This window comes from Trichechus manatus, unplaced genomic scaffold (assembly GCF_000243295.1).
Source record: "Trichechus manatus latirostris isolate Lorelei unplaced genomic scaffold, TriManLat1.0 scaffold00116, whole genome shotgun sequence".
Taxonomy (NCBI): domain Eukaryota; kingdom Metazoa; phylum Chordata; class Mammalia; order Sirenia; family Trichechidae; genus Trichechus; species Trichechus manatus.
In genome coordinates, this window is record NW_004444052.1 from 7,123,304 (window position 1) to 7,138,006 (window position 14,703).

At 39.1% G+C, this 14,703-nt stretch overlaps 1 protein-coding gene across 3 annotated transcripts in view; it reads left to right on the forward strand.

The window, feature by feature from the left end:
• The first annotated feature begins 214 nt into the window (after positions 1 to 214).
• Positions 215 to 14,703, forward strand: part of LOC101350084 (cytochrome b5 type B) — a 41,209-nt gene continuing 26,720 nt past the window's right edge. For 2 of the 3 annotated variants that reach the window (XM_023738411.1, XM_023738412.1), the window contains exon 1: positions 215 to 485. In XM_023738411.1, the coding sequence (XP_023594179.1) occupies positions 324 to 485 (162 nt within the window). In that variant the 5' untranslated portion in view covers positions 215 to 323. The remainder of the gene's footprint in view (positions 486 to 14,703) is intronic. The other variant, XM_004384057.3, reaches the window with a different exon arrangement.

Below are 14,703 nucleotides of genomic sequence, written 5' to 3' on the forward strand. Positions count from 1 at the left end.
GTCTTCATTAGGAGCTTTTCCAAAATCACGCTATCTGACTGGCAAAGCTGGAAGGGCGGGACAACCTTGATTGGCTAGTTCCACGTCGCACCAGGCCTACGCGGGGCGAGGAGTGGGCAGATTTGAGTGCCGGACGTCTCGTTTCATTGGTGAAAGAAAAAAAGAACCAGCAACTATTCCGAAGCGTGACTGGCTGTTGCTAGGATCCCCCTGAAGGACTTATGGGCCCTGGTTACGGAAGCCGAAGTAGGCTGAGCACAGGATCTGTCCCCCAAAGTTAGCTGCGGAAATCCAGGAAGCGGTGAAGAGGTTTCTCTGTCTCAATGGCTTCTGTGGAAGCTAGCAGCTGCGACGGGAAAGGGCAGGGGGTCGAGACCTCCGTCACCTATTACCGCTTGGAGGAGGTGGCGAAGCGCAACTCCTCGAAGGAAATATGGCTGGTGATCCACGGACGAGTCTACGATGTCACCCGCTTCCTCGATGAGGTGGGGTGTGGGAGGTGGGCGTCCCCTGGGGGCTGCAGGGGTCAGGGGTGGTCAAGCCAGCAAAGATTGTGAGGGGTGTGTTTATGAGGGGAGTAAGGTCAGCCGAAGGCGATAAGGCATACGAAAGGGACCACAACGCTTAGAGACACTCGGGTTTATCCTGCTGGCACTAAATTCTGGTGCCTTAAATAATAGTAACGATCATGTATTGAGCATTTATTGTGCGCCAGGCTAAGCTCTAAGCCATCGTTATCCCCATTTTACAGAAAGAGAAACTGAGGCGCAGAGAAATTGAGGACTCTCAAGGTCAAAAAGACACTTAACGGCCTAGAGCAGGGATTCGAACCTAAGTCTGAAGAGCTCCAAACCTGTGTCTTCTGAAGAAATACCATTTTTGGCTTTCATTTTCTTGAGAAAGAGCTGACATTTGTTTCCCTGATTGTGCTTTTTTTCTTTCTAATTTGAGTTAACCTTGAGGCCAGAAGGTCATGAGGTGACTTTTTTTGCGGTTAACTCAGGTGCTGTCATTCCCTTGCTTAACTCTTCAAGGCTGATGTATTAGATTCCATAACATAAGTTCTCCTTAAGGCCATGGTGCAACTGAGGTGTTAGTTTGCTTTTTTAATTTAAGGAAACAGGACAGAGGTTTCAATTTTTTTTTAACTGTTGAAGTATAATTTACGTACAGCAAATGGCGCCCATTTAAAGTGTACAAGTCGAGTTTTGACAAATGTATTCATCCGTGTAATTACAATTTCAATTAACAAATAGAGCATTTCCATCACCCTAAAAAATTCCCTCTTCCTCCTTTACAATAATTTATCTCACTCCCACCTCCAGGCAACCACTGGGATGCTGCCACTTAAGATTAGTTTGAGGCTTTGATTTTATTTATTTTTGGTGGATCATTTCATTTTCTTTTTAATTGTGGTAAATATAACAAATGTCACAAAACATTTGCCATTTCGACATTCGTCACATGTACAGTTCAGTGGATCATTTAATTTTAAGTAATAGATTAATAACCTTGTAGTTAATTCCTAGAGTCCCTGAGTGGAGCCAATTGGTTAATGCTCTCAGCTGCTAACCAAAAGGCTACTGGTTGGAGTTCACCCAGAGGCACCTTGGAAGAAAGTCCTGGCAATCTGCTTCCAAAAGATTAGCCATTGAAAACCCTGTGGAGCACAGTTCTACTCTGACACACATGGGGTTGCCTGAGTCAAAATTGACTTGATGGCAACTGTTTTTTCTGGTTGTTGTTAATTCCTTGGATACTCCTGTATAATATGACCTTACTGTAACTGAGAAACAGTTTATTGGTTTTTTCTCTGGAACAAATACACTAATAAAATATTTTTTTAATTTGGGGACTGGGGGGAAATCTTTACATCCTGACTCATAATTCTATGAAAACTTGTAAAACTTAAAGTTTGCAAAAGGAGGACACTGTTTTTAATACTGTTTTTAATAAATCTTCCTAGTGGCTAGTAAAGGAATATCTTAGAACTTAGTAACTGCCTACATTTGTATGGAATATGGCGTTTTATGTTTTTAAAAGTGCTCTCCCATTATTTCATTTCATTTTCAAAACAAGTAGGTGGGACAGACTGGGATAGCAGTGACCCATATTTGCAGATACAAGAAACAGATTCAGAGACATTCTGGTCATACATTTGATTAGTGGCAGAGTCTGGTTTAGATAAAGCCCTTGATTTCTCTTGTCTTCCTGGCATTACTTCAAAATTTTAGTCTTAGCTATGTTCTCTGTTTGCCTCATAAGTTTCAATTATGGGTAATGGGCAGGCAGTTGCCTTTTTCATTTGTGGTTTCATTTCCTCTAAATTTCTTCTTGATTGATTCAGAAAAGATAATGAATTTGGAAGGAACACTCAGTGCTCCTAGAGAACGTTAATTCAATCTCAAGTAGTGGTTGCTAACAAGTTTCACCACATTCCGGTGGAACCAGAGACATCAGAGTTGTGTCAAGGCTTCCCTTGAAGGGTGAGTTACGGATCTTTACCTATAGTTATCCATTCTTACCTATCTGTTCTGTGGTCTGTATTCCTATTTCCTTCCTCATTCCAAGCCTATTCATTCACTCATTTATCTACCCATTTACTCATTCAAATGTTATAGTCTACTAAGTGCCAGATTGGAGCCCTGGTGGTGCAGTGGTTAAGAGCTAGGCTGCTAATCAAAAGGTCAGCAGTCTGACTCCACCGGCTGCTCCTTGGAAATCCTTTAGGGCAGTTCTGCTCTCCTGTAGGGTCGTTATGAGTCAGAGTCAACCCTACAGCAGTATGTTTGGGCTTTTGGGTTTCTAAGTGCCATATAAGGAGCCCTGGTTGCACAGTGGTTAAAGCGCTCAGCTGCTAACCAAAAGGTTGGGCATTCAAACCCACCAGCCGCTCCACAAGAGAAAGATAAGACAGTTTGCTTCCATATGGATTTACAGCCTTGAAAACTCTATGGGGCAGTTTTATTCTGTCCTTACAGGGTCAGTATGAGTCGGAATCAACTTGATGGCAGTGAGTTAGGTGCCAGATACTGTTCTAGGTGCTGGGGATAATCAAACATCTCTGCTCTCATGGAGATTACAATCTAGTGGAGGGGGACAGTAAGCATAGTAAATAAATAAAATATATACTATGTTAGGTAGTGGTAAGTGCTAAGAAGAACATAGGGAAGAGGACTGTGCTGTGTGTTGAAGTGGAGGGGTAGCAATGAGGGGATGAAATTTTAGATAGGATTGCCTTGTTAAGAAGTTGACTAGAATAAAAGGGTGGAAGGAAGCTAAGAGAGTTACACGTGGATATCTGGGGGAAGAGCATCTCTGGCAAAGGGAACAAGCTCCCATCTTGAGGTGGGAGCATTCTGGTGTGTCTGAGGACCAGTGAGGGAGGCCAGTATGGCTGGATGGTAGTAGATGAGGTCAGCAGGATCAGAGGAGGACAGATCATGTAGGGCTTTGCAGGCTTTAGGAAGGACTTTCACTTTTGCTCTGTGATGGGAAACTTTTGGCAAAGGAGTGACATACTGTGACTTAATGGTTTAATAAATTCACTCTGACAGCACTATTGAGAAGAGACTGAAGGAAGGTAAGGGCAGAATGGAGGAGACCATTTAGTAATTCAGGCAAGAGATGATTGTGGTTTAGACCAGGATGGTGGCAATGGGGGATAGTGAGAAATATCAGATTCTGGATGTATTGTGATGGTAGAGCTGATAGGATTTAATGATGCAGTGGATTTAGGAAGTGAAAGAAAAAGGAGTCAAGGATGACATTAGGGTTTTTGGCCTGCGGGTCTGGAAGAATGCAGTTGCTATTAGATGAGCTGGGGAAGATTTACATCAATTTTCATCCCTTTCTTTCAATCTGAAATCACCTTGGGGCCCCTCCTTATCAAGGCGTTCCTAATCTGAATACCCTGCATCCATAGTTTGTTATTTTTTGATTAATGAATATGGTTAGAGTATGGTCCTGGAGTTTGAATGTGATAATTTAGAATTGGTAATATAATTGAATTATCTTTCCCCTAAAATATTAATTTTATACTTTTTAAGTCGGTGCTGTTGGTTTAATTTATTAGAATCTTGAATGAAAAACCAAAACCTTGCAATAGTACACATCATTGTCTTTCCACTATATAGTAGTTTGGAAAAATCATATTAAAAACAGTGACACTATCTTAAGAGAAAGGTGAGTATGATTTTGTGAACCTTTGTTGTGATGTGTGTGTGTACTTGATTGCAGTGTAAAATTATTTTCTTATCACAACTGAAAAAAATTTGGAAGTCTTTAACTTACAGTATAAATAAGCATTTCAGAATAAGTACTTCACAGTAATAATTTGTTATATTTTAAAGCTTTATATGTATTTTTTAGTAACAGTTAGCATTAATGGGACTATTTAGGAGCCGACCCATAGGTGGGATAACACTTTATTCATTCAGTAAACATTCAGCAGATATTTGTTAAGTGCAGTGCTGACTATATCAGGTGCAAACACAGTTGCGGTTCACAGGTAGAATTTTCTTCTTCCATATGATTCCCAGGCAGTGTACCTCAAGCACAGCCAACACTGGTCTGTCATTGGAGGCTTTTGTGTTGCTGTGATGGTGAACAGCTTTCAGCAGAGCTTTCAGAGTAAGACAGACTAGGAAGAAAGGCCTGGCAATCTACTTTGGAAAATCAGCCAGTAAAAACTCTATGAATCACAACGGTCTGATACTGTTGTACATAGAATCACCATGAGTCTGGGCCAACTTGACGGCAGCTAACATATCAGGTGCTGTGGTGGATCCGGAAAAGGCTCTGTGAGAAGATGACTTTTGATTGGGCTGATGAGAATGAACTAGCTTTGGGAAGAATAGAGAAAAGAGCATTCCAACAGTGTTTACAGAGTCAAGCAAGAGCTTGGCACCTAGTGGGACTGAAAGAAACTGTGACTGTAGTGTAGTGTGCAAAGGAGGAGAGTATCCAGAGAGCTAGGCAGGGACCAGGATGTGGAAGGCCTGATAGATAGTTTGGAATTGATCCTAAGTGTAATAGAAAACCACTGAAGGGTTTTAAGATTAGGGGTGACATTGAGGTAATTTATGTTTTAAGTAGGTTACTTTTGCTGAGGAGTAGAGAATAGGTTGGTGGGAAAAGCAATACAGATGGGAAGAAAGTAAAACTTATCCCCTTCCACTCCTCCCAATCCCAAGAATTTGATTGAATCCTTCTATATCTTTTATGTATATATCAATGTGTAGAAATTTGTATAAATATATGCATAAATAGTATAGTATCCCTTTGCTGAATTATAGTATCTATTTATTGATTTGCTTTATTAATAATAAAATAGCATTTATTGAGCGCTTATTATTCCAGTGCTTTACATGTAATTTCTCTTTTAATCCTCCCAACAACCCATTTTGGAGATGAGAAAACTGAGGAGCAGAGAAGTAACTTTCATAAAGTCATAAAGTTAAATGGCACAGGTGGGGTTCAAACTCAGACTTATGCTCTTACCCAATTCACTAGGATTTGCCTCTGTTTTTTTCATGACTACAGAGTATAAAATTTGGTCTACCTTATAACTACCTTCTTTTACATTTTAGACATAATTTGGAAGGATTGGGAATGTGATATAGGGAAGTTAGAACATGTACCTTTTCTCTGGAACCCAAGTAGGTTTTTCATTTTTGATTAGGTAATACAAGTATCAGTGAATAGCCTTCTTCCCATCTGCCTATTCCTTCCACTTTCTAAAGTTAACTACTGTATGTGTATCTTCTGGAGTTTCTTTTTGTATAAACAAGCAAATGTGAATGTGTGATAGTCCTTCCCACCCCTTTTTCCACAAAAGATAGCATAGTGTACACCTGACATGTGCCTTGATTTTGCAGTTAACTGTATTATCTCAGGGATTTTTCCATATCGATACCTGGGATACTTCTTTATTTTTCAGTAAAGATGCATAGGAATTGTTGTATGAACTGTATTTTATTTAAGCTGTCAGGTTAACTTTATCCAAAGAATATGGTCTTTTTCCTTGGTGCCTGATGGATAATCTCTAAAGCCTTGGAATTACCACAGTGATTGAATGTCTTGATGAGGGGTCCAGACCACACCTCCCTAACAGGTTATGCTAATGAAGTGACTCAGGCAGGGCTGGCCTCAGGGGAGGGGACATGATTTGATCAATCATGCCTACAGAGTGAGGCCCCAGTAAAGACTGGACTCCATGGGCTTCCTGGTTTGTGATAGACGTCGATACACATTGAAGGGGGTTTTGGGACATGGAAGCTTTGTGTTGGGAACCCTCTTAGACCTTGCCCTATGTGGCTCTTCATTTGTATTTTTTTTTTGCTATAATAAAACAGTAATCATAAGTATAGTGCTTTTCCTGAGCTCTGTGAGTTGTTCTAGTAAATTGGAGTAGTGGGAGCTGGCAGGTTAGAAGTGAGGAGGGCCTGGGGATCTCCAAGCATGTGACTGGTGTCTGAAGTATTGGACACATTTAGCAGTCTAGAGGACTGTGCCCTTTGATCTGAGATCTGACATAGCTCTGGGTGGTTAGGGTCAGAGGAAGAAGTACTGCATATGCGGTTGGGAAGTGGAAGAGAATTGAGTAGAATATAATTGAATTGGAACTGAATTGAATAGGTAGATTGCAGTTGATCCTTACATTTGGTGTCAGGAGTGGGATTGGATCATTAACCCAACACAAGCAGCCTCCTATTGATAAACACTGGGTTGTTAGCAACATTTTGCTGTCTAGGTTTTTTTTTTCCTAAATCAACTTTATTGAGATCTAGTGTACATACAGTAGAGTATACAAATTTTAAATGTAGACTAGTTCAATGAATTTTGACAGATGTCTCAACTGTTTAATCACCATCACAATCAAGATATAGAACATTTCTACAGCCTCCACCCGTGTGTAGCCACTGGTTTGATTTCTAACACTATAGATTACTTTTGTCTGTTTGAACAATATGCATTCTTGTGTCTTGCTTCTTTCACTCATTATAGTATCTGTGAGATTCATCTGTTTTTCTATGTATCAGCAATTCATTCCTTTTTATTGCTTTTTACTTCGTTGTATGAATATATCAAAATTTGTTTATGTATTCACCTATTGATTGACATTTGCGTTGTTTCCACTTTTGGGCTATTACGAATAAAGCTACTATGAACTTTTGTATACAAATCTTTCTGTAGACATATGATTTCATTTCTTTTGGGTAAATACTTAGGAATGCAGTTGCTAGGAGTGAAATTGCTGGGTCATATGTTTAACTTTTTAAGAAACTGCCAGGCCTTTTCCCAAAGTGGTTAGATCATTTTATACTCCCACCATGTAAAGCATGAGTGTTCCAGTTTCTCCACATCCTTATTAACATATGGTATTTGTCAGTCTTTTTACTTTCAGCTATTCTAATGAGTGTGTAGTGGTATCCCATTGTGGTTTTAACTTGCATTTCCCTGATGACTAATCATGTCAAGCATCTTTTCATGGGCTTATTGGCTATTTGCATATCATTTGTGAGGTGTCTGTTCAAGTCTAGCCCATTTTTTGATTTGGTTGTTTCCTTATTACTGCGTTGTAAGCATTCTTTATTATATGATGGATGTAAGCCCTTTGTCAGATATATACATTGCAAATACTTTCTGTGTTTTGCCTTTTCGTTTTTCTAACAATGTCTTTTGAAGAGAATTTTGATGAATTACAGTATCTATGTTATTCTGGGCTTCACGATAACCCAGACCTACTGTGAACTGCTGACTTTTTAAATCCTCTCCATTTTTTTTTTTTTTTTTTTTACTAACAAATGCTTATTTTGAATTATCACATAATTATTCAGACTACTCCCAGATGGTTACATTATACTGGGAGACATTAAGATTAATGGCTGGATGCTAGCATTGGGGCTCAAGTGTCTGTTTCAGTTTCCTACTTTACCACTTAATAGTTGTGTAACGTTGGGTAAATAAACTCTGTAAAGGCCCTTTCCCCATCTGTAAAATAGAGATAATAGTGCCTACCTTACAAGGTTGTTATGATTATTAATTAGTAATGCATGTAAAGACTTGGCATGAGGCCTGGCATAAAAAGCTCAGTGTTAGTGGTTATTTGTTATTAATAAAATTTAAATTGTATTGTTTATTGCAGCATCTTTTGATGCTTTCTAAGTGGCAGGTGCTGTGAAGGATTAAAGGTGAACTGGATGCCTTGGACTTGCAAGGAGGATGAGATCTGTGCACAAGTAATTGTCATGTAAGGTAGGGAAAATGGTCTTGCCTTAAGACTGAGAATGCCGGCTCTATTGGTGCAACCCTAGGATACCTCCTGAAAGCTTCAGCGTTTGACTTATAAAAACAATTTTTACTGGATTTCTCCAACACATGTGTCACGGATTGAATTGTGTCCTCCAAAGATACGTGTCAGCATGACCAGGCCATGATTCTCAGTGGTTTGGCAGTTATGTAATAATGTAGTTTGGCAGTTATGTAGTGGTATAAGTTGGCAGTTTTATAATAATGTAGTCATCCTCCATTTTGTGATCTTATGTAACTATCTTTTGTTTTATGTGTTGTAAGTCCTATGAGATGGGATTAGGGTGGGGGTGTATCTTTGAGTATCACCTTACTTAAGTCACCACCCTTCACTGCCTGACTGAAGTCATGTCCTTGCTTGAGTCACACCTTTTATCTTACAAGAGATAAGAGGAGACAAAGCAAGCAGAGAAAGAGGGACCTACTACCACCAAAAAAGAAGAGCTGGGGGCGACTCGTGTCCTTTGTATCCAGGGTCCCTGCACGGAGAACGTTCTAGACCCAGGGGAAGATTGATGCCGGGACACATGGAGACCTCCAAGGAACGCTGGGCCCACAGATGTGTTAAAAGGAGACAAAGACCTTCCTCCAGAGCCAACAGAGAAAGAAAGCCTTCCCCTAGAGCTGGCACCCTGAATTCAGACTTCTAGCCTTGTAAACTGTGAGAGAATAAGTTTCTGTTTGTTAAAACTATCCACTTTTGGTATTTCCTTATAGCAGTACTAGATAATTAAGACAGCAAGTTTAAAGAAAGGGCCATTTGATTGTTACCTAACTGTGGAATTAATACAGCTATAGAAACAACACTGCCTTTTCTTTAGAGGTTCAAAGTGATTAGTCCTAGGGAAGGCTAGAAACAAGATAAGGCTAAATTTAACTTCTAGTACTGTCCAGTGGAGGTGCCCTGATCAACAAATCGACTTTCATTTATTTATTCATTTATGCAGTTTTCATATGAGTGTTGGTGCCTGCTTTCACATTTATGTGTGTGTATCTGTGAGAGAGATAGAGAATGGAGTAAGTGCTCTCTAAATCTCACTGTATTCCAGATGCACACGCTATGTTCTGGAATATAGGTAGTCCCCGACTTATGACGTGGTTCCGTTCTTCGTAAGTCAGTTCTAAGTCGAATACCTCTTTTTTTTTTTAAGTTTTCATTATTGCCTTTATTATCAGTATCTTTATAAATCCAACCTTTATTTGTCTTTGGGGGTTGTACACATTATATATAAACTTACAGATATATTTTAATACATATGTACCAAAAATCCGAAACCAAACCCATTGCTGTTGAGTCAGTTCTGACTCATAGCGACCCTATAGAAGAGTAGAATTGCCCCATGGGGTTTCCAAGGAGCAGCTGGTGAATTTGAACTGCTGACCTTTTGGTTAGCAGCTGAGCTTTTAACCACTGCACCACCAGAGCTCCAAGTATATATATACGTACATTAAAAAATATAAATATCATAACAATTTACTGTGATGATGAAGAGTTGGACAACATTGGCATTTTGTCAGTTGCAGTAATAACTCCACTTGTGGAGGGTTCTAGATCATCTCGATTATCCCTGGGAATTGGGATGGTGTTTCTAGTCAGAAAGCTAGTGTGAACTGTATGTATGATCCTTTTCTTTTTTTCTTCATGTATTCCACAGTATCTCACTGCTTCTTCAATCTGCCTGTTGACTCTTTGCAAAGCAATCAGCATTTGGGTCCATGTTTTCAAGCAACTGAAGCCCCTGATTTAATTTAGAAAAAACTGCAGCTAATCCTTTCACTGTAAAATTTTTTTGACAACTTCTTCCTCTTCCTCATTATTTCTTTCCTCTTCAGCATTTCTTTCCTCTTCAAAATCCGTTAAGTCCTAATCTGTCAATTCCTCTTCTTCGTGATCTATGAGCTGCCCCACATTGGCAGTATCAAGTTCTAAATTCAGCATTCTTGCCGTATGGACAGTTTTTCTACTTATCTCTTCCGTCATATTATTGTGGTCAAATGCTTGGAGCATGTTCACATAACTCAGCAATTTTTTGCATATTCCCTGCATGCATTTTCCCGTAACTTCCAGGAAGATGTAATAATGTTCCAGATCACTGACAGTCATAGTGCAGTTTGTGTACAGCTATGAATAAGACAGCCATGATTCCTGTTTTTATGGAACTTACAACATAGTAGAGGAAGAGAGACATTAAATAAATAATTTCAATTGTTATAAATGCCATGAAGGTGCATGTCTTAGTTTCCTAGTGCTACCATAACAAACATACCACAAATGAGTAGCTTTAAAGAACAGAGTTTTATTTTCTGACAGTTTTTGAGGCTAGAAGTCTGGATTCAGGGCGTTGGCAGGGCTATGCTCTCTCAGTGTCAGCTCTAGGGAAAACTTCTTTGTCTTTTAGCTTTTGTAGCCACAGGCATTTCTTGGCATTCCTTAGCTTGTAGATGAAGCCTTCCATGGTTTCAGTTTTCCCGCTTGTATGTGCCTCTGAGTCTACACCCTCTCCTCATTTATCAACATGGTTAGGTTCCAAATATCAGGTCATTATGCAAAGTTGGCGTTATGCAATAATGGAGGATGACCACATCAGATCACAAAATGGAAGATGACGGCATCATTACATAACTGCCATATTGCATCATTACATTACTGCCACATTACATCATTACATAACTGCCAAATCACTGAGAATCATGGCCTAGCCACGGAGACACATAAACCTTAACCGTCACAGCCGGCGCTGCTCTTGCCTAATACCTCGTCGTTACTGCCAGGTGTGCATTGTTAACGTGCAAAATAGGTGGATAGTAGATTTTTTACTATTGTAAATGTGAAATGTCAGATAATGAGACAGTTGATAAGTGAGGAGAAGGTGTATTCTGTTTTTTTTTTTTACAAGACACCACTCAGAAGGGATTAGTTTAGGACGAACCTTATTCCAGGATGACCTCATTAGCATAATAGAAGAAAATCCCTTTTTCCAAACAGGGACATGTTCACAGGTGCAGGGGTTAGGACTTCAACACAGTCTTTCTGAGGGATGCAATTCAATTCATAACAGTGCTTAAGGACTTAAGAGGAAGGAGCTGCAGCAGTGGGACCTCAACTGGTAGGGGTGAGGGTGTCAAACTAGGTTTGAATCTGTACACCTGAACTTCAAATCCTGCGCATTGGTGACTTTGCCAAGGTAACACCTTTTCTGGCAGCCAGCTAGTTCATCTAGGTGGCGCTCCTGTCTTAGGAGCCTCATTCAAATCCAAATGCAATTAAATATCTATGGATTTCTATGCATTTCCTCCTGTTTACCACCCAAGTCTGTTACCTTTCTCTACCCAGTTAGACGGCTTTTTTTAGGAAGTAGTTTTTGTGATCTCCAAAATTTTGACATCTGTATCTTACTTTGATGAGGTATTCTGCTAATCTGTTTGGCTAGAGGTTCCTCTTTTCATCACCTGGCCTAATTTTGCAGCTTCCTCAGTCTTTCTTAATGTTTCATTTTCCAAGTGAAGCAGTCTTTAGTATATCTCTATTGTTATATTTTTTTACTGTCCATCAGTATGGAATTTCCACCCACAGAGAATTTGTGTAATTTTTTTCCAGCAAGTTTTTTATTCTGTAACTGTCGATCATTCCTCACACTCCCCTCTTTTCTGCCCATCTGTGCCTTGTCCTTGCCATAGAATTAGTAACCTGGAGGTAATATTTTTCATTAGTAATTTGTCCTCTTTCTTTTCTATACTAAAACATAATTTTTTTGTCCTCTTCCCAATAGTATTTAGTCAATAAAGTAGATTAACTTAAAGAAAAGTCAAAAGGCTTCCTCTGCCCGCCACCTTCTATTCACTGGAGATTTCAACTGATCAGAATCCTTCAAAAGAGGACATTACAGAATTTCCCTGCTATCTGTAAAGTATTTCACTTGATGATTATTGCTTGACTGACTGAGATAGAAATGAATAGATGACAGCCATTGTTTGAATTCTTTGATGGCTTATGATTTTGACTGCAGTGTAGTTTCTTTGAAATATTTAATTTGTAACATTGTATAACAGCTTACATAAGGTAGGCTGAAACAGGGTCCATTAGTCTTAAAACACAGAGGCTATCCAGATCAAAAGAATCTTTTTGCAAATTCACATTAGATTTGAAAGCAAAGCAAATCCTAGAAAAAATGGTAAATATGTACTGTCTTATATTAGGTTTGCTTAATAAATGTAGGGAGGAATTTATGATTGTCCAATCGATTTTAACAGTGTAGACAACCAGTCTAAATTGCTGAGGATAACCCCTATACTACTTTGTCTTTTGTTTTGCTTTGATTCAGACAAAAGCAAATTTTTGGTTTGTATTAATTATAAGTATATAAACCTAGCCTTAAGGAGCCCTGGTGGTACAATAGTTAAGCACTTGACTGCTAACCAAAAGGTTGGGCAGTTTGAATCCACCATCCACTCCGTGGGAGAAAGATGTGGCAGTCGGCTTCTGTAAAGATTTACAGCCTTAGAAACCCTATGGGACAGTTCTACTCTTCCCTATAGGGTCACTACGAGTTGGAGTCGATTCAATGGCAACAGGTTAAACCTAGCCTTATTCTTTTCTAAAAAATTGGTTTATTGTGTTAAAAACATATATAACAAAGCATTTGACAGTTTAACAATTTCTACACGTGCAATTCAGTGACATGGATTGTTTTCATCATGTCATGCAGTCATCACCACTGTTTGTTTCCAAATTATTCCACCACCTTTAACAAACTTGTTGCCCCCTAAGAAATTGCTCCTCAGCCCCTCCTGTCTACCCCTGGTCACCGCTAATAAACTCTGGTCTCTATGTTGTTGTGGTTGTGTGCCCTCCAGTCGATTCCGACTCATAGCAACCCTGTATACGTTTGCCTGCTCTAGATGCTTCGTATAAGTGGGATCATAGAATATTTGTCAATTTGTAACTGACTTATTTCACTCAGCATAATGTTTTCAAGGTTCATCCATGTTGTGGCATGTATCAGGATTCATTTGTTTTTATGGCTGAATGATACTCCATTGTATCATTCATCTGTTAATGAACATTTCCACAGTTTGTCTATTGAGGATACTGCAGCAGTGAGCATAGTTGTACATGTGTCTGTTTGCATTCCTGCTTTCAATTCTTTTGGGTATATACCTAGGATTGGGATTGCTAGGTCATATGATAGTATTATGTTTAACTTTTTTTGAAGAATCTCCAAAGTGTTTTCCACAGTGGCTTTGTCATTTTACATTCCTGACGGCAATGGATAAGGGGTCCAGTTTCTCTACATCTTTCCCAACACTTGTTATTTTCCTTTTATTTAATCATAGCCATCATAGTGGGGGTGAATGGTGTCTCATTGTAGTGTTTTTTTTTTTTTTTTAAGTAATACTGTGTTTTTGGTGAAGATTTACACAGTAGTTTAGATTCCCATTCAACGATTTCTACACAAGTTGTTCAGTGACATTGGTTACATTCTTCACAATGTGTGAACATTCTCATTATTTCCATTCTGTTTGTTCCATTCCATTAATATAGTTTCCCTGCCCCCTTACATTCTCATCTTTGTTTTAAAGTAATTGTTGACCATTTGGTTTTATATAGGTGAGTTTTAAAAGGAGCACGGTACTTACGGGTGATATTCATTATTTTGTGAGCCAGCTTGTGATTTAGCTACACGGTAGTCTCATCGGTTAGTTTCAGTTCGAGGTTTGAAGAGTATCTCAGGGCAATAGTCTCTGTCAGGGAATTCATTGTAGTTTTGATTTGCATCTCCGTAATGACATTGAAAGGAACCCTGGTGACGGCAGAGCTTAAAGCACTCAGCTGCCCCTCCGAGGGAGAAATGTGGCAGTCTGCTTCCGTAAAGATTACAGCATTGGAAGCCCTATGAGAAAGTTCTAATCTGTCCTACTGTAGGGTCGCTATGAGTCGGAATCAACTGGATGACAATGGATGGGTTCTTTACCATGCTGGGTGACAGACCTTTAAAGCAGTGCTTCTCAATTCTAACTGTGCCTCATAATTACTTGCGAAACTTTTGAAAAATAAATCACCTTCAGGGTGCAATGTTTGTATGTGTGGCCTGGCCATGTATCTGAAAATAAATAAATAAGTCTCTGCAGATGATTATGATTCCCTAAGTAAACGGAGAGAGATAATATGTTCATAGACTAGAAAACAGATATTGTTAAGATGCTATTTCTAATTTTCCAAATCTTAACATTTCAAGCAGGAAAGAAATTCCCAACATAGTTACCATCTGTCCTCTCTATGGTTTTTTTTTTTTTTTTTAATTGTACTTCAGGTGAAGGCTTACAGAACAAATAGTTTCTCATGAAACAGTAGTACACATATTGTTTTATGACATTGGTTAACAACCCCAC